Raw genomic sequence first — 18883 nt, forward strand, 5'->3', positions numbered from 1 at the left:
GAAAATAAAGGCTTAAAAATATCAATCTTTTATTTAGCCAATATAATATTTCACTAAGTGAATATAATTAGCTGAAATAAATGGACTTTTCAATGGTCTTCTAATTTATTAGATATGACTGTACACAGATCAAACTTGGAAACAGCATCTGATTGCTTAATGTCAGAAACACAATGCCTACAGCTGGATGTCTGACTGTTACCTCGTCAATAATGCAGAGTCCATGCATGTTCGAGGGAAGAGCCAGGATTGTCTTACCGCTCCAGTACGTTGTGACGCATGCGAGCACACCTGACTTTAACTACCCAAGAGGACTGGAGGAGGCTTTAGGTCAAGTAAGTGGTTAAATCTGTGTGCAGCAACATGATGAGAGGGAAAAATTCATCTTTATAACCCCATTCATTGTCTTTTTGATAGCAATACAATTTTTTAAGGTGCTGAAGTTGTTGAAAGTAGTAAAACTGAAGTCTAGTAATGCTGGAGGACTTTGTCAGGATGCCTTGGCAATGATGAGAATGCTCATGAGAAAGACCATGACGAAGAAGATCCACATAAAAAATCTATCCATCACCTTGGCAACTTTCTTCCACTCTGCTACCTTTGCACATGTGGCTCTCTGCTCTCGGAAGCAGTTGGCAATGTACTGGATGTTTTTTACCACCTTGAAGAAAAACACAGAAGAGTTAAAACAAACACTCAACAAAGAGTGTGGATATTCTTTAAAAAGAAATTCCCACCTGTTTATGTTGGAGGGAGGGACAGCAGCAGGGGCAAGATGGGAGTTGAATTTTCTCTGAAGAGTAGAGATTTTGCTCCTTAACCCCCCCATTCAGGTGCTGAAGGTTTCGGAGGTGCAGAGGAGCCTGATAATCCAGTTGCTCCCGTCTGATGTGGTGGTAGTGCTGAGTGGGCTCTTGTTTCATTTCGCCTCGCTCCAATGTGGAAGCACGGTTGTTGTGGTTGTTGTAATAGTGATATCTACCGTTAGCTTTGCCATTCGCATGGCTTTTGTAATGCTTGTTGTGATGATGCGCAGCTTGGCCGTTGCTGTACTTGTACAACTCGCCGTCGTGATGGTAGATGCCATTATGGCAGCTGTCATCATAGTAACAACCCTTATCACCCATAGGTTCCTCTGGGTACAGCGGGGTCCTCTTGCTCTCCGGTGTCGTGCAGTTCTCCCCCACTTCATAAACGAAAAAGATTTTTGACATGTAGTCGATGATTAGCACTTTCGCCCACTGCGGAACCGGTTTGGCTTCTGCACCACAGAAATGGATGTTCATGATGAAGATGGTGAGGGACGTGGAAGCTGTGATCATAGTCATGGTGGCAATGTAGTACTTCCCTTCAGGACAGGATGGAGAAAATTATACGTTTAGGGAGTGCAATACTCCACAATATCCAGAAGTTAAAGACAATAGTTGAAAATCTCATTTGTATCAATATTTCTATCAAACAAAGATGATTTAAAAAAAAACAACTCTCTAAGCAAGCTAGTGTAAAAATGTTACATTAGCTTCGACAGTTTCAACTAAATTTTAGCATTACTATTGATTCTAGATAGAATAACAAAACAGAAAGCTCCAAAGAGCACATTAGAGAACTTCAGTAAATATGTCAAAAGTCTTTATAACAATCAACAGAATCTAATGGGGTCTTTGGCAGACCTGCCGGGGAAAACTATTTCCTGCCATAACAAACACTGTGGAGTTTGGTAAAAAGATAACTTTAGCTGGGACTGTGTGAGACGATGAAAAGGTTTTGGCAGCACTTCATTAACTACATTAAAGGATTTCTCCTTCTGTTCCTCTCATCAGAGTGCAAGCATATACATTTACATATCTACAGTCATATTCAAGAAATCAGAATATATTTTTAAAAATTAGCAGTGTTGAGTCTTGTTAGTCAGATTAAAATTACCCTTCGAAAGTAACAACCCTTAAGCAGATAATAAGCACATATGTGTTTCTAAATATAGTGCTTTTATTAATCTCACCTGATAATTAATTTTAAATGTGTGTGTTAGATTTTTCTTCTTTCTAACTTCTCCTTAGTTTGAGCGGTGCTAAAATAATTTAATTATCCATATCTAAAATGCGCCAGTTAAACCCAATGCAGTTGGGTTTAACTGGCATTAAATCCAATGACCTCTGAATAAAAGCAGAATCTTTAAAGAGAATCACAAACAACTGAAAAATTCTTAGGAAACTTTTTCCTTTGGGTTTTTTCTTAATTACCTTTTTACCTCATTTAAAATTTTTATTTAACTACATATGGTCGTTCTACATTTGTAGCTAACTCCCAAATGAATTTCAACCTAAAGACAGGCAAAAAGGGATAAAAACTGGTTCAGACCTATGTAGGGCATGCTTTCAGCTGGAGGCATGCTCTCAGCCACCAGCAGCTGAAACACGGTGAGCGCCAGCAGCACCGTGACCCCCAGGGACACCTTCTCTCCCGAGTCGGCTGGCAAGTAGAATCCCAGCGGAGCCAGGAACGAGATGAGGAAGCAGGGCAGGAGCAGGTTGAAGATGTAGAAGGAGGAGCGGCGCTTAAGGAGCAAAGTGTAGGTGATTTCTGTGTACGGGTCCGAGCAGCAGCCGTACATCATCACATTCCTGACTGCAGGCATGCCGTGACACTCCCACTCCACGTTCTCCACAAAGTCGGACAGGTCGCCGCTGTCCATGCCCAAGCTGATGTCCACCTGCATGGAAAATTATTCCATTTCTTTGTGTGTTCCCAGAATGGACAGAGATCATGATAATACTATGCTTCAAGGTTACATTTCTAATGTCTGATCTCCAAGAACTCTATTTTTTAATATCCTCCACCTTTTGAGTGTCCTGCCTCCACATACCTGGTTGCCATTGTAGGTCCAGGAGCCAAAGGTGAGATTGCATGACTGCCAGTCAAAGGGGAAGTAGGAGACGTCCACCACACATGAGCTCTTTGTGATGGCCGGAGAGTCCCACACGATCTCTCCGTTATAACGAAGCTTCACATTGGTGCTGGGCGACTCTGAGGACTCCTCATCTGCTCTACATTAATAGAATGAAAACAAAGGACACATTTATGGATGCGCGTTTTCTTATTTTAGTCACTATTTAATGTCTGTTTCATCTTTTTTGCTTCAAATTACGGACTTGTTGTAGAGAACAATGTCAGGTTTCCAAACTAAATCACTGGGGATGTTAATCATCTCTAAGTCATCGTAGTCCTCTTTGTCCCACTTCAGGTAGGCATCGTACCAGACCTGCCTTATCCACAGGTAGGTGGTGAGAACCTGGTTCCTTTCATCCTATAACACAGGCATTTCCATTAAAAAACAGACAATTTAAGACATCTCAATCTAGAAAGCAAACACAACTCAGACTATAAACCACAACCTAAACTGAAATTTACTAAATGCTTTCAAACAAAGAACAGTACAATAAATATAAATGTTACAGCTACAATCTACCATGCTGCAGACACAACAAGTTTTATATTTAGTACATTCCAGTCTCTGCATTATTCAAAAACGTAAATGTACAAAGAAACTTTTGATGCACCGGCATCATCAAAGAAAAATATTTACGTTTCCTTTGAGAGATGTTACCAACTTTAAAGTTTTGAGGGGGTTTGAATTATGTGCTGAAGAGAACATAAATCTTTTATTTTTTCCTTTCATTTTGTCTGATTTCTAATTGTTATTTTAAAGCAGCCATAGCCATATGTTTTTATGTTGAACATTTATTTATTATTCTCAGTCTCTTTTCTTATTATTTCATGTAAAAAAAAAAGTATTATATTTTGATGACTCTTAGTGACTCCATCCATCCATCCATCCATCCATCCATCCATTCATCTATTCATCCATCCATCCCAGTTTATCCCTGTATGGTTGATGGTGCCTATCTCCAGCAGTCACTGGGCAAGAGCCTTGGTACACCTTGTATTTTCCAAAATAAAAATTAAAAACAAAAAATAAAAAAGTATTTCTTCTAAACACACTCTTATGTTTATCAGTAAAATAACAAACAAATGTGAAACAATAGAGTTTACTTGCACAACAAATCAAATATTTTGCCCAGCTGTAGCAATAACCTACAGGAAGAATTGATTCATGACACCCAAGTTAATTATTTGTTTATTCATTAGACATTGCTATTTCTAATAAAGTAAAGTGAAAACTGCACTATCACATGACAATGCCACTTTTCCCTCTCTTTTTTGTTATGTTTATATGAACATTTGCACATTTATAATCAAACTGAGGTTCAGTGACTTGCCTGAGGACATGCAGCAGACGGAAACTGTAATCAAACTTGCGATCTTCCAGTTACTAAAGTCTGCAACAACTCATTTTACTAAGTCACAGTTTTGGCTCCAAAAATTGATAAAATCCTGAAATGTTATATAATCCAGCTCAAATTCTTACACTTTTGGGCTTATACCTGTGGTTTTCTGTTTGTGGATGACGTCTTCTTGAGTTTTCTGTGTACTCACCATGTCTTTGATCTGTGACAGTGTGATCTGAAGGGAGACATTGAGGGCCTTGTCTGTGTCCTCCACAGGTCTCAGAGCGTTGGAATAGTCCTCCATCAGGTCATTCAGAAGCTTCCGGGCATAATGACCCTGAGCACCATGGGACACTGAGCACACAAGAAGAGGTAAAACACAGAAAAAACTATGCTAGAGAGGCCTTTTCATTTCTGAATCTAGAACAACAACAAAGGAGGAAAAACAAGGCAATCAACAATAAGATAAACCTTTCAGCAAAACTAACCTTGCACCAAAAGACTTATCCAAACCATCACTGCTGTCCTCCTCATTTTTTTTTTTGCTCCTTTCTCGCAATGTGATCAATTATTTAGCGCAGCGGTCACCAAGACCTGCCGGGTCCAGACCCAGAGCGTCACTCAGTTTGGATCTTGGTTCTGCACCGGTGAGACAGAACCCTATGAGACCGCAGAACGTTCCTGAAGTCTGACATCCTGTCAGAGGCTCTGAATGCTTGGCTGGTTGTTAGTCGCAGATCGCATCTGTCTCTCTCTATGTGTAATTGCTGCTGCGGAACAGGACCTGGGACATCACACACACTCACACACACATACTTTGATATCACATTGCACAATGTCTCCAGGTGAAATGTGATGCCCAACTTCTTCTTCCACTTGTGTACATGACCACAAGCTGCACGACACACATAAACACACACAGAGCCGGACTGCTTTACACAGGTAGCGACATTACGTCCTGTCATTCAAAATTAACATACACACACATACGCGCTCACACGGACATCTCTGAAGATATTTTCTCAATTAATGATCAGTTGTTCCAGTGTTATAAGATTGTTTGCAATTTTGCTGAGCAATTACAAGAAGATTTTTAATTTCCTTCTGTCAGCAGATTATGTAAAAAGGAAAAGCTTACTGGTCCTATTAGACATTTTGCAAAAACAGGATATATAAGAGTCATTCAAAATAATACTTTTGCTTGTATTCTTTGTCTTCAGATTAAGATTTTATTCATTTGTTTGTTTTTGAAAAAAATAAAAGGGTTTAAGTAATATTTGATGGATTCCTTTTACTATATGATTAAAATGTTAATTATTTTCCAGAACAAAATGAAAATGCTTACAAATTATCCACAATTTCTAAATGTGGCCTTTTATAATTCAGCCAAATTTGAGTAGCAGGATAAATGTTGTAAGCTGAACAAAGAGTAAAATCAAGAGAGGAAACGGATGAGGCTTTGTACAATCTTAGGAGGGCCAACTAGTGGTCCTCCTACAATCCATTCTGCCAGCTTAGTTTTAAGCTTATTTTGCATGTATAGACCAGTTTGTACTGCTGCTGTTTTAAGTTATATTTAGATAAGTTAAAAGTTATCTTCATACAATATACAGCAAAACGAGTGTGGTTTGAGGGAGACTTTGAGTTTCTTGATTCTTTAACTGAATGAAATTCTGCTGATCTGAAGCTTTTGTTTGAAATTTCAAACTAAAGGAAGAACAACATTTTTTATATAAAGTCTGTCTCTTTTTTTTTTTTTTTTGCTTTTTCTTTCAAATTTAAAAGAAAAAAAAGTTAACTCATTGTTCTAGTTTTGTTTTTCTCCAATTTGATATACAAGTGATAGAAAATATGTAAATTTTCTACCAAATCCAGGACACAACTGTCCCAGAGCTGACCTTACATGTCCTCTATAATTAATATGTCACCTCTGTAGCCTCAGCACTTTTTTTTTTACCTGAAATCAGTTTATTTACAAGAATAAAAGCAGAGAAATCTGCAACATTACAAAATACTGGTAAATGTTACTGACAATGTGCTCCGATTCCGCAGAGAAACTGCACATTGCGATGTTACTGTGTCAGTCAGTTTCTGTGGTACTAAGCTCACACAGGACAGGTGTTTCCTGTGTGCGTCTAAGAGAGTGTGCGCATGAGTGTGTGTGTGTTTGTAAGGGAAAATAAGCCATAGTGTAAGTCAGTGGCAAAAATTAATTTCTGCAAACCATAACCTGTTTTTTCTTGTTTGTTTGTTTTATAACCAGAGAAAGCTTTTTGCCGATTTTTTGCATGTTTTTGTGTCTGAAACAAGATGATCTATCAGGAAAAAAGTGTTAAGTGATGGTTGGATTATAAGCTTGTGTGCTGATCGATGAGAAGCATGATACAACAAACACAACAAGAAGAAGCGCTTCGAGTTTTTACACAACAGAAAAGAAACCAGAACTTGTCTGGGTGCTAGTAGCCTTGGAGTGTGCACACACAAGCGCTGTGAAAAGAATACATTAGGTAAACATCACTTTTAGCGAGTTGGATTTGCCAATGAAAAGAAAGATTCATTGAAGATTTGTTGCCAATTTGTTCGGTTAATCGAAATTCTTGTTATTCAATGTGTAGTAATAAATCCAAGTAGGCTACAAGTTGCTTCAACAGAGTGATTCATAAAAACTTCACTCTATTCAAGCTCCATGTAAACAGAAATTTAGTCTTGCCTAAAAAAAAAATGGGAGCAAATTGAACTTTAAATCTCACTAATGTTATTAGCATTTACTAATAATATGATGCATTAAAGTTTAAATGAAAGTGGCTGTGAAGCTTTCATAAACTCTCATCGTGTCTCTGAATGTTGTACCTTTGGAATAATGAAGGTCTCACATTTTCATCTCCGATGTTTTTAGAAGAGAGCAAAGTAATTCAACAGCAACATGAATATGACCAGTTTTTTATTTTGTGTTTCAGTTAATAAATGCTAACAAAGCAGCAAAGTTAGAACTAAATATTAAGATTCAATTATGCCTTACCAGCTGAAAACATCAGTGTTTATATACAGTATATTAAGAATATTAAGGCTATACCTTGTCATCTAAACAACTTTCTGCTAAGATTGTTTAATTTTCAGTGTGTAACAGCAGGTCATGCATCTGAGAGATGATATCCAACCTCTTCCTTAAAGTGGAGCTCTATAGTCACTGGTCATCTTACTAGTTAGAGTGTGACAGGATTGTTTTATATCGCATATATCTTCGAGAAACCAAAAGTTTTGCCTGCTACGGAAACAGTTGCAAACATGTGACGTAAATGTCTTCATCTGAGGATGTGCAAAACACTTCTCCACAGATGACTGTGTGCTCAGCAATTTCTAATGATAACCAGAGTTGTTTTCTTCTGTTTTATTTCAGGCTATCCTCTCCCTAAATGAAGGCTGCATGATTCTGTGAGGGTTGACGTCGTCTACACAGTAAAAACTGCTGAGTTATTTCTCGATCTCCAATAGGGAGAGTTTTAATAAAACATTAGATCACAAAATGTGAAAGAGGCTAGAAGGGGCTTTGCATTGAAACCCAGACTATCCTGAATCTCTTCCACAGGAGGAATAAGAAACGGATGGTAAAATGATTCTGTGTACTAATGTTAATATCAGTGGGTTAGCTTTAGTTTGCACCAGAGAACAAGTGTGGTCACTCAAGCTAGCATTAGCTTTTTACCTAAGCAGCTAACACAAGCTACTGCTAGTCATTTTTGACATTTATCTTTGTCTCAAAGCCATAAAGACAAAATATTTTATACAATGTATTATTCTTAGTCTAAACTTTGTTATCCATTTTCAAGTGTTTGGCACCAAGTCTTATTTAATATAATCAAGATGGTTAAGTTTTCATTACTCAATCTGAGTGAAGTTTTTAGCAGAATAGAATAGAAAAATTCTTTATTTTTCCACAGTGGGGAAATTCATGTGTCAGACTACCTGTTGTTTAGGCCACTTCCACAACTAGCCAAGACATCAGTTTGTTTAATAGTCAGTTTGCAGTCACTCAGTAAACAAACTGCACCCAGGTTTTTTTGCAAACAAGCTGACACCAATGATTTCCTCTGGACAGGACTTCACTTGTTTGGCTTGAACCACAGTTCAGCTGAGCTTCCACAACTGCCCCAACAAAGTAGACTATCTAATTAAAACCATCTTTTTAAAGCAGTCCAAACAAATTTGGTGTGAAAACAACATCAGGGTAATCAAGTTGATTGGAAACTGTAAAAACAGCATGTAAGTCAGCTGCTCGAAAGTCCAGTAAAATTCTGAGGTAAGTCCGAAACCTGGTAGCTGTGGACCTGGATCAGTCACTGGACAATTGAGACACTTGTGAGTTCAGTTCCAGCTTCCTCATTACACAAGTCAAAGTTTGTAAAAATAATAATAATAATAATTAAACTAAAGTTCCCTAAACACATTGTGCATTGGTGCATGTGAACTGTATTCTCAAATAATTTCATGTGATTTTTATAGAAGCACTTTGAGGATCAGTAAAATAATAAACTGCTTTAAATTGCCGATAGCTCTGCCTGTGTCTGCCTTGTGATGGCAGGTTGGACCCTTCTTCTGCTCAATAGACTAATGAAGACTGATAAATTATTGATTTTCACCCAAATAGATCTGGTTTAGTGAACAAGGCCATGGATGGAAGTAAATATTCTTATTTTAAATGCCAGGTTTTCATTAATTGTAAGTGAAAAATCTTTATATTAAGAGAAACAACGTATTTTAAAAAGTCATTTGTGTGTAACTAATGTATATAATGTGTTTCATTTAGTGACAAGGTTCCTGAAATTAATTGACTTTTCAATAATATTTTCATTTATTTAATAAGTCTGTAGTTTTCAAATATATTTCAGAAAATCTTGGTTAGGTGTTCAATAAAATGCTAGCTTTATGATTTTTTTATGTTTCATGTTACGTTTTAAAATTTTGATGTACTCAAATGATAAAGTTCAAGAAAAATTAGAAAGCCTAGAAACTGTAATCTACTGTAATTTGTAAGTCAACACTGGACCACATCTAGATATGAAACAAGAAAATGTGTTAAAAAGAAGAAAAAAAAAAAGCTCTGACTTTGAACTTTACAACTTGTTAAAAGTTTAATTGTTAAAACACTGAAAACATATTGGCTGTGGGTAAAATACCAATCAAGACAACCCACAAGGCTAACTGATTGAGCCTCGTCACCATGGTAACGTGAAGTCTCAAACAGGTCTGGTTAGCGTTCTCTAAATTGACGGTTCAGTGAGGTCCTGTAGTCCTGCAGCAGCAAATGAAAGGCAAGTATTATCAAAGTTATTTGCTGCATCTGTGTTGTGGCTGCTGCTCTGTCAAAATGTCGGATCTGATGAAGAAAAGATCGACTCACCAGCCCCTCACATAGATCCCCCGAGGCCCTTCAGATGTCAGCACAGGAACTACCGCTAACCGTGAAGTGGCTCGACACCCACAGTTCAGTAAAATGCCTGAGACAGTGTGTACATGTGTGTATGTGTGTGTGTGTGTGAGAAAGAGGCACTCAGACAGCGAGATAAAGGGATGAGGCATTGTGGTAGCTGTGGCAGAGAGAATAATGAGACATAAAAGATGTGACCACAGCAGAGAGCCAAACACGCTGAACTTTAAAAATCTAGCGCTTCTCTTTTCTTATTCAGAATGAGTTGAAGCAGAAATAATTGTGGAGCCATAATTAATAATATTGTGGATTGTAAATAAAACATTAAAGCTATCATTACAGCATTGAGATCTGTTAGTTTTAAATGTCTCTGTTCAGATGGTCCAGGTTTTGTGAATGTTTTGTGAATGTACTGAAGCGGCCCTGCAGAAACAACTAAGAGAAGAAATTTGTGAGAAATAGCAAAAATGAAGCTGAGGGTTGCTATGCATTTTTATTTTGTGTTTGTGTGTGTGTGTGTAATGTTTGTACATGAGAGCTCATGTGTGGACTGGGATGTGGTTAGGTGTTTTTAAGCATATCCTTGAAAAGTCTTGAAGGTGTCTCTCATCCTCAGCGGCTCTGAACACCACATGAAGACGCAGAAGCACGCAGAGAAAGAGCGGGAGAAAACATGAGGGGGAAGGAATGGTTTCTCTGAGCCTTTTTCCTGGTTGACTTCATTTTTTATGAGTGTGTTTTGTTCTGAAAACGACACTTTTGGTAGTAATTAACTTTCTTAAATTTTAAATAGCAACATTTGCATGCATTTTTACACGTAACATACCTGAACATACATGATAACTGGAGGACAACCAGTACTTGATTTGAGCTGCATAGCTAAACCTAAAAAGATAAAGCTTATCTCTAAACTAAATCTCCCTGCTTGACTTCTCCTGACTTTACGTGTGTTTAAGCAAATGAAAATGTCTTAAACATTAATGCTGAGATACAGTTTAATCATGTTTATGATTGCATGAATATTTTAAGATACGGAGAAAAAAGAGCAATAGTTTCATTTCTTTACAGCTGAGCTGCTAACTATCTGGACATATGAGAAAATATAATGTTAGCAACATGTTTCAATCCTCCTTTTTTGTAATGTTTCACTGAACTATTATTACTTTTATTGGGAGAGGGTTTTTTTAAAAAGCAAGTAAATACAGGATAGGATTTTCTATTTAACAGCCGGACAGGCCAGACACATAAAACATATTTGTAGCCCTAATTCAGAACAACACAAGTTTTATTTAAAGATGATAAAACCACTTAAAATCCCACAATGCATGTTATATTCATATGTTAAAGACTTGCACCACAAATAAATTCATATCATAAAAAATGTTGGTGCAAGAAAATACTGAACCAAGTGTTTACAATAAGGATTTGAATTTAACATCTTACAGTGTTTGGTTCCTACATGTTGAAATTCAATCCAAGAACATCCAACAAAACCAAGCAAGACACAGAGACTTCACAGAAAACCCACAAATTATTTTCTTTTCATTCTTGTGCATTGGAATTATTGCAATGTATAGCAGGAACATCAGTTCAGGCATTTACTCAAATCTTAGTGACAAGTTTTCGCTTGTCACTTGTTTCATGAAGACAGGAAGAATTTTGAACAGTAGAAAGAAAATTAAATATATCACAAATCTTATGCTTGTGGTTTTTCATGTCATTTTCAAAAATAACTGAATAGATAAATATTTCTAAAAAGAAACACTTTTTTCCCCCTTTATTCTTTAGCTGGTTCAGAAGTACATAAAATTATTGTTTTTTAAAACATAATATTTTTGATTTACAGCTCAAAAATATTAGCACCTCTGCCATGGTTAGATTTAACATTATTTTCCTTCAACAGAGAAGTTTGTCAATGATCGGAAATGAGACGGACATTTCTCAAAAGATAACAAAATCATGGAAAAGGAGTATAAATACAAAAAATTGTTCACCAGTTTTAATATTTTATTTAAAAATGGTGTGCTGTAAATTATAGATATTACTTTTTTTTTAAACTACTTTTATTAAGCAGTAATATCCTTTTTATAATTGCTAACCAGCTCTTTGCATGTCTCCTCTGGTATTTTGATGAATTATCTCTAGTTTTAAGCTCCTGATCTCTGAGGTCGTTGGGCCTCTTTGCCATCACCCTAATCTTTAGCTCCCCCTCAGATTCTGAGGATAAATCAGAACTCTGACTAGGCCACTTCAAAACGATGTAATTGCTTCGATTCAGACGTAACATGTTCGAAAAAACAAAATATTACTTTAAACCTGAGTCTGCCAAAAATCTGATTAATTTTTGGTGTATCTATGAAAAACATTTTATTTTTAGGACACCTGAACAAAACATTTCTCTAGAAATAAAATTATAAAACGTACTCCCAAAAAGGTTCATTTTGCTTTCTTAGCTAAAATCTACTTCCAACATTTTAAATTATTTCTGACTGAACAAAGCTCACACAATCACAAAGTAATGGGACCTTGAATTTCAGTAAACCTGATTTAGAAATATCTGGAATGACATTGTTCCGGCTTCAGGAAACCATATCCAAAAAATGCTGCATTAATGTATTTGTGGTAGTAGAGAAGCATATTTCTTTAAAATTTCAATAAAAAAAGATCACTTGCTAAAGTAAATCCTAGACTGAGACAAAAACAACATTTTCTCCTTAAATACAAAAAACAATGTTCTGTTTAACATACTGCAAGAACAAACATTTATGACTTGATCCCTGCAGAACAGTGTCCACCCCACATGCTGGTTTCTCGGTCAGTGACGTAAAAATTTTTTTCAGTGTTCTCAGTTTAAATATGTTTGATATTTGGGTGTGGGGGGTATTAGTGAAGTACAGCCTAGTATGTCAGAAAGTCATGTTTGGGTCCTTACATCTCGTCATGGCTGACTGAGTTTGAACAGCATATCTGAAAAAAAAAAAAAAAAAAAAACGGCAACAAGATCAAAGTCAAAGGTCAAAACACTTTGCACTGGTTCATGCTGAACATGCGTCGCCTTTCCCGTTTCTTGTGCTTGTTAAAAACTGTCCTCACAGCGTACTCAAACACCTGCTGTACGCCGCGGTTACTCAAGGAAGAGCATTCCAGGTAGCCCTTGGCGTGCACCTCATGGGCCACACGTTTCCCCTCCGCCGGCGAGATACAGCTGCCCCGATGAACTCCCACCTCCCTCAGGTCCGTCTGAGTGGCTACCACCAGCACTGGCACCCTGGGCAGGTTCTCTCGGACCTCGGCGATCCACTTGCGCTGGATGCTGGCCAGGGAGTTGGGGTTGGCCACTGAGTAGCACATAAGGACGACATCGGCCTGCTGGTACGATCTCGGCCGGATCTGCTTGAAGTTGTCGTTGCCCGCCGTGTCCCACAGTCCGAGGCTGATCTGGACCCCGTCCATGTACACCTCAACACCCGTGTTTTCAAACACGGTGGGCTTGTACGAATCTGGGAAAGTCTCGGAGGTGAAGCGGACCAGTAGAGCCGTCTTGCCAACCGCGCAGTCCCCAACCAGAACACACTTCACGGACAGTTCAGTCAGGCCGTTCATGGTTGCCGCTGATTAACAAACCTCTCAGGTTGTCTTGGGTTCTTCAAAGAAAAAGTCAAGGTTTTTCTGTCAGGTTAGCAGGATGTAAGGTCCTCGAGCGTGTGCTTTGGTTTTGTACGCTGCTGGCAGTTTTCATCACAGGCTATGCTCAGACATTCACTGATGAAACAAGTAGAGTTCCTCTCAGTGAACTGAACTGATCAATGTTGTCTCAAAGGTCTCGCATGCAGCCCACACCTCTCCAGCGGATGATTTACGCAACCTCTTGGTTCTTTAGGCCATCTTGGCTCATCTCACTTCCTTCCTCTTGCTCTCAGCAGCAGCATGGTCAGTCTCTTCGGTCCTCTCATTGACCATCAATATGCCGGTCCTGATGTATATCAATGAATTGGGACAGTTTTCTGGGAACAGGAAAGACATGTTAGAAACATGAAGAATTGCAAGACATTCACAATAGCTAGAAAGTTGAATGTTTTAGTGACCGCTTGATGGTTTTTTGAGTTTCTCGTTACGTAAAAACATTTGAAAACACACAATTTACCATGAATATGTGAGCAGCACTTCTTCCAAATTAGATAATCTGTGACAACATAAGGGATTTTTATACGGAAGTAAAGAATTTTTGCTTGGGTGTGACCCAGAATCCACAGTTTGAACTCGAAAACGTACACAGGTGCTTATCTTCTGAACCTCATCATCAAGCTCACATGTTTCACTGTCTGCACCTATTTTGTTGTATCTCTTTTGCACAAAAACCTCCCATTGTTCATTCTGCTGTCTACGCCACATATCAGGCTGTGGCACTCTAACCCAGGGACAGAAATTATTGGCCTACAGGTTGATCATTTATGGTATTTCAGAAATGTACATTTCTTCTGATCGCTTACCATTTCTGAGATGATTTTACCATATTGGTGCACTTTTGTGAAGCAGAAAAAAAAACAACCTCAAAACCACCGTCCATGTCATCGAGATGGAAAGATTTGCCATCGCGCAGATGGGACAAATTAATCAGTGGATTTTCCACATTTCAGCTCAGTGATCTCATATTTGAGAACCTTTGATAAGATTAGAATTAGAACAAACAATTTACCTTTTTAGTATAAAATCCTTTACTTTTTTCAGTTAGATCAACAAACCGAAACAAGTTTCATTGTCAGATTAAAAAAAACACATCAAACCTGTTGCCATAAAGGTATCAAGAACTTATTGTTCCACTGAGACCAAATTTAAAAGACAGTAAACAAAAAAAGGCAACAAAAGAAAAGTGGATGTTTGGGCCTACCTTGTCAGCCACCCCAATCTTTAACGGGCGGATGTCGGCTGCTGCCTGTGAGACGTCACCGTGTTGAAAAGACCGACTTTAAACTCCAACAAAAGTATCTGTTATAACTGAGCTACAACAAGTTGAACCTCACAGCAACACAGGAAAGAAAAGTGGCAGATAATTATAATCACAGATGTAAAATACAGAAGCAGCCGCTGAAAGACAATCGGTCATAGGTAGAGGAGGGAAGTCAGAAAGTGCGAGAAAAGGCAAAGTAAAACACATCCGCTTGTTGGAGTGTGGAGGTGTGACAGATCTGCTGCTCGCCTCCCCCACGGCAGCTGTGCTTCATACAATACGGCTGCTTTTTTAATCTCTCTTCACAGTTTGGATCTTTTTGGGTGTGCTTCTGACAGCTGGCGCACACTAAGATGTTTAGACACAAAAACAGCAGTGCAAGTGAAGCAAACATCCCACCACTGACTAGCTGAGCTAATATTTTTATAAATATCTCATATGAAATTATCTTTTTGTCCACATGTTGCCAAAAACCCTCAAACCCTCAAACATAAGTAAAACTGATTCCTTATCCTTTATTTTCAGGAGTTTATTTTTTGTTCGACATCCTGCATTTTTTGAGCTGATAGATCGCCACTGACTGTTTGTCTGAACAGAGATCAATGTAGAAATACAGTAAAATCTGAATTTATTGCTGCATTATTATATTTGCAAGAGCTTAAAAAAGGGCATTTTTAGAGTTTTCTTGCCATGAGTTAAGTTTGTAAAGGACTACATATGGATAAGACGGAAATTATTCATACAACTGGCAGATCAAATTTTTGTTTAAAGTCATCTTTTAACACCAGCATGTTTCTTCTGACTAACAGCCAAAGATAAATAATAGAAATATCAATAAAAACATCCAAAATATCTCCTGCCAATAATAAGGTTTGAATTGCTGTAATGCCAATAATGATTTTTTCATTGATTATTGAGAAAAGTTTCAATAACTTTTGGCATGTTTATTTCACTAAAATGTAAATAAAACAGATATATAGGTTCAAACTTGATTTAAATTTTATTTTATCATACTCTGAGAGGCATCCACTTACTTTGCTTTCAGATATAAGCTTCTTGGTTGAAAGTATTAAAGTATAACAGACAAGGGCATGAGTAATTTTGGGCTTAACCATGACATCAGGTCAAACCAGGACTGAGTTTCTCTCCAGCAAATTTGAAAGGTTATTTTAGAAATTTCTCTACAAATAAGGGCTTTCCAAGTTTTCTAAAAAAAACAAAAAACAGGCCATTCATTCATATTCATCCATTAGTTGAGATCAATGGTTCTTAAACTGTGGTGCAAGCGCTGCTGTTGGTACGTGAGTAGCCTTTAGTTGTACTCAAAAGAAATTTTGGTAGTATTTACAAGATAAATAAGGACAAATATGCTGTGTTGTAAAGCTACTAATCACTTCCAGTATGAAGTGAAGCAGATTACAGTGAGCCCAAAACAACCAACTGTGCTACATTTATCTCCATGATTGGCACCTTAAACTGGAACTGACTTCTAACCCAGAGCAGAAAGATTTGTTAATTGATGTTCTCAGTGACCAGACGAACTAATAGCAATACAATGTGTTTGTGTCTGACATGCTTCACTTTCAGACCCAGTAGCAACATGTTTCCTGAAGATGGTTGCATAATTTTGTGTCTAAAAAAGATTGAAGACAAATCATCACAACTTCAAGGAAATCTCCTGTTTTTACTGCAGCTGTCGCTAAGCTGGCAGCCATATTGAATTCTGACCCTGCGCTGGTATGAAACCTTTCACTTTCCCAAGAAGAAAGCACAAACTGTCCTGTTGGTGTTTTTAAATAAAAACTTACAGATAAAATTTTCTGAGACTAACTAGTTAATTGAACTGCCTTTTTCTGTGCAGTCAAACTGATTTATTTATTTATTTATTTTTTTCACTTTTTTTGATGCAACAAAACAAACTGAAAAAGTCAATTCCAGCTACAGAGCTGTTTGCAAATACAATATCTGTTGTAATGGTGAAATACTTGAAAAACATGATAGGTACTAGAGCAATACATGTTTTAAAAATATTTATTGATGTTCTCAGTGACCAGACAAACTACTAATAGCAATACTAGTTGCTATTTAAAGGCACTAAGTTGAAAAAAATTAAATGCTTTTAAAATCGCAACAGTAATTTTGTAAGAATTAACTCAAAATAAATATTTGAAAGGAAATCTGAACTTCTCCCATGTTCTTTAGGTAAATTATTAATTCAGACAATTTGGGAGTTTGGTAGTACATTTTTTCCAGGTTTTCCTAAATTCTGTTGCGTAAATATTATAACATTTGATAAGTGGATATATTAATTCCTAAAATTAAATCTAATCCAAGACATGTGGACAAAAACATCAAACTTTCTGTGCACCTCTGAAGAATAAATAAGGACAAGAACTGACTAAATAAGCAGGAATAAAAACGATTTTCATAAACACCTAGTTTTGAAAGGAACAGCATTCCTTCTGTTTCTCTGAAATTTAATGTGTTGTGACTAAAACTCCAATTAAATGTTATAATTATTCCAGCATACAATCATAAAATAAATAAGAGAAACTTGAGGTCTTGAGTCTACAATAAAACCACCTTATTTTGCATTTTAGATGGGTATCTTCAATTAGTCACACTTTACAGGTGTTAGGAAGTCTCCATTAAAAACATCTGATTTACTAGAGGAAAAAGTGAGTGGAGAAAAATAGATGTTTGAGTTACTGATTTCAGGCCACTTCTGTGTTTCCATCTGAGTGTCAGTGGTCAAACTGGGTCTGTTAAATTTTGACAGTGGAGGAAGCTGTAAACAATTGGTGGGGACCAGCCCTGTCATGTCAAATTATATAAATGGTATCCAATCCTTTAATGCTGCATAATAAATAGTTTGTTGTTCTAGTAAGACAGACTTGGTGCATCTAAGTAGCTGCACTATGTGTAAAAGGTCCAGAAAACAATCGAAATAGGACTGAAAATGCATTTCCGGGTGCCGTTTGTCCTCTCTTTAATATTGTTCGTCTCAGTTACATGTTTCAAAGTGGGAGACAAGTTGTAGCACAATTAGACAATTTCACAATTAGACTGTGAAATTGTCATTGAAGTAAAAGAAAACTGATCTACAAAATTGCTGAATTTGTTGCTTTACTGTGTTGTTTTTGCAAAGGTGAATTACTGTCATCTACTGGATTATAGAGGTATTTCACAGAGTGCTGTATTTGTATTAAAGACCGCATATCAAGTCCTAAAGTTAATTAACACTTTTACTTAGTGTGTATGAAAAGTATCAGCGAAAATTACACGTACAAGTTAAAATCCCAAGAAAGTGCCATTTTTCTCTGAGTTCATGCAGTAGTCGCTATAATGCTCTTGTGGCACACAACTTGTGAAAGTCCTTTCACACATTTCTTTTAGAAATGTTGGTATGACATTAAAATGAAACAATGAAGCCAATGTTTTTCTAATGTGCTGAATTCCTAAATGAGGCGATGAGTCTTTGCTATCCCCAATTTTGCTCTCTCACATTTTAAATTATGTACCTCAATGTAGAGCTTCCATAATGTACTTTGCAAATTGAAAGGTTTGTATTAAGTCAAGTCAAAGATAAAAAAAACATATAAAGTTACTTGGTGACCCCATAATGACACTTTTTTGCTGAAGATTTTAAACTGTGAGCTTGTGGAGGTATGTTAATTTTGGACTTAATATGTTGCATGGTGGCAAGATTACAGTGTATCTTGGCACATACTATTGTGCCAAGATTGTTGCTTGTCACGACCTTTAGAAATTGTAACTTTTGCTGTAACTTTGTAACAAGTAACTGTTTAATAGTAGCCTTTTTTATTCCAACTCCACTGACATCTTCTCTTGTCTTCCCCATTTTAAAAGGTAGTTAAGAGAAACGGGACTCCATTTCACCTGATATTTTTAATCCAGGGAAACTGAAAAGCATGTATTGTAAGTAGAATAATTAGGGGCGCCAATAGTAGTGGCATGGTTTTTGTTTTGTAAACTTTTAACATGTGATATTCATGCCATTGGAAGCAAAACTAAGATAGAGATAATTTTTTTAATCTACTTTTAGAGTGAGAGACTACTGTACTTTTGCATTTAGAGGAAAAGACAAATTGGCTTTGTTATTATATATTTATATATATAATCTTTTGTTTGGAGTGCCAATAACAAAATGTACCCATGCATGGGTACATTTGTAAAAAAAGGATTATTTCTTGCCTTGATTTT

The 18883-nt window shown here is 37.0% G+C and overlaps 2 protein-coding genes across 3 annotated transcripts; both read right to left on the bottom strand.

Moving 5' to 3' along the window:
- Nucleotides 1-103: 103 nt before the first annotated feature.
- Nucleotides 104-9995, bottom strand: chrna9a (cholinergic receptor, nicotinic, alpha 9a). Of its 2 annotated transcripts, XM_044115326.1 has the most exons (7): nt 9685-9995; nt 4495-4640; nt 3150-3304; nt 2864-3044; nt 2359-2710; nt 738-1348; nt 104-661 (listed from the first exon to the last, which is right to left on the bottom strand). In XM_044115326.1, exons 2-7 carry the CDS (start codon nt 4588-4590, stop codon nt 491-493), a joined length of 1566 nt encoding a protein of 521 aa, XP_043971261.1. In that variant the 5' UTR covers nt 4591-4640; nt 9685-9995; the 3' UTR covers nt 104-490. The 2 variants fall into 2 exon arrangements, with proteins under 2 accessions (XP_043971261.1, XP_043971262.1); XM_044115327.1 differs by lacking the exon at nt 9685-9995 and having other exon boundaries at nt 4495-4749.
- A 959-nt stretch (nt 9996-10954) lies between these two features.
- rhoh (ras homolog family member H) lies at nt 10955-14858 on the bottom strand. Its single transcript, XM_044115328.1, has 2 exons — nt 14600-14858; nt 10955-13715 (listed from the first exon to the last, which is right to left on the bottom strand). The coding sequence occupies exon 2, from the start codon at nt 13312-13314 to the stop codon at nt 12727-12729; it is 588 nt and encodes a 195-aa protein (XP_043971263.1). The 5' UTR covers nt 13315-13715; nt 14600-14858; the 3' UTR covers nt 10955-12726.
- Between the last annotated feature and the right edge of the window lie 4025 nt (nt 14859-18883).

This window comes from Gambusia affinis, linkage group LG04 (genome assembly GCF_019740435.1).
Source record: "Gambusia affinis linkage group LG04, SWU_Gaff_1.0, whole genome shotgun sequence".
NCBI classification, from domain to species: Eukaryota; Metazoa; Chordata; class Actinopteri; order Cyprinodontiformes; family Poeciliidae; genus Gambusia; species Gambusia affinis.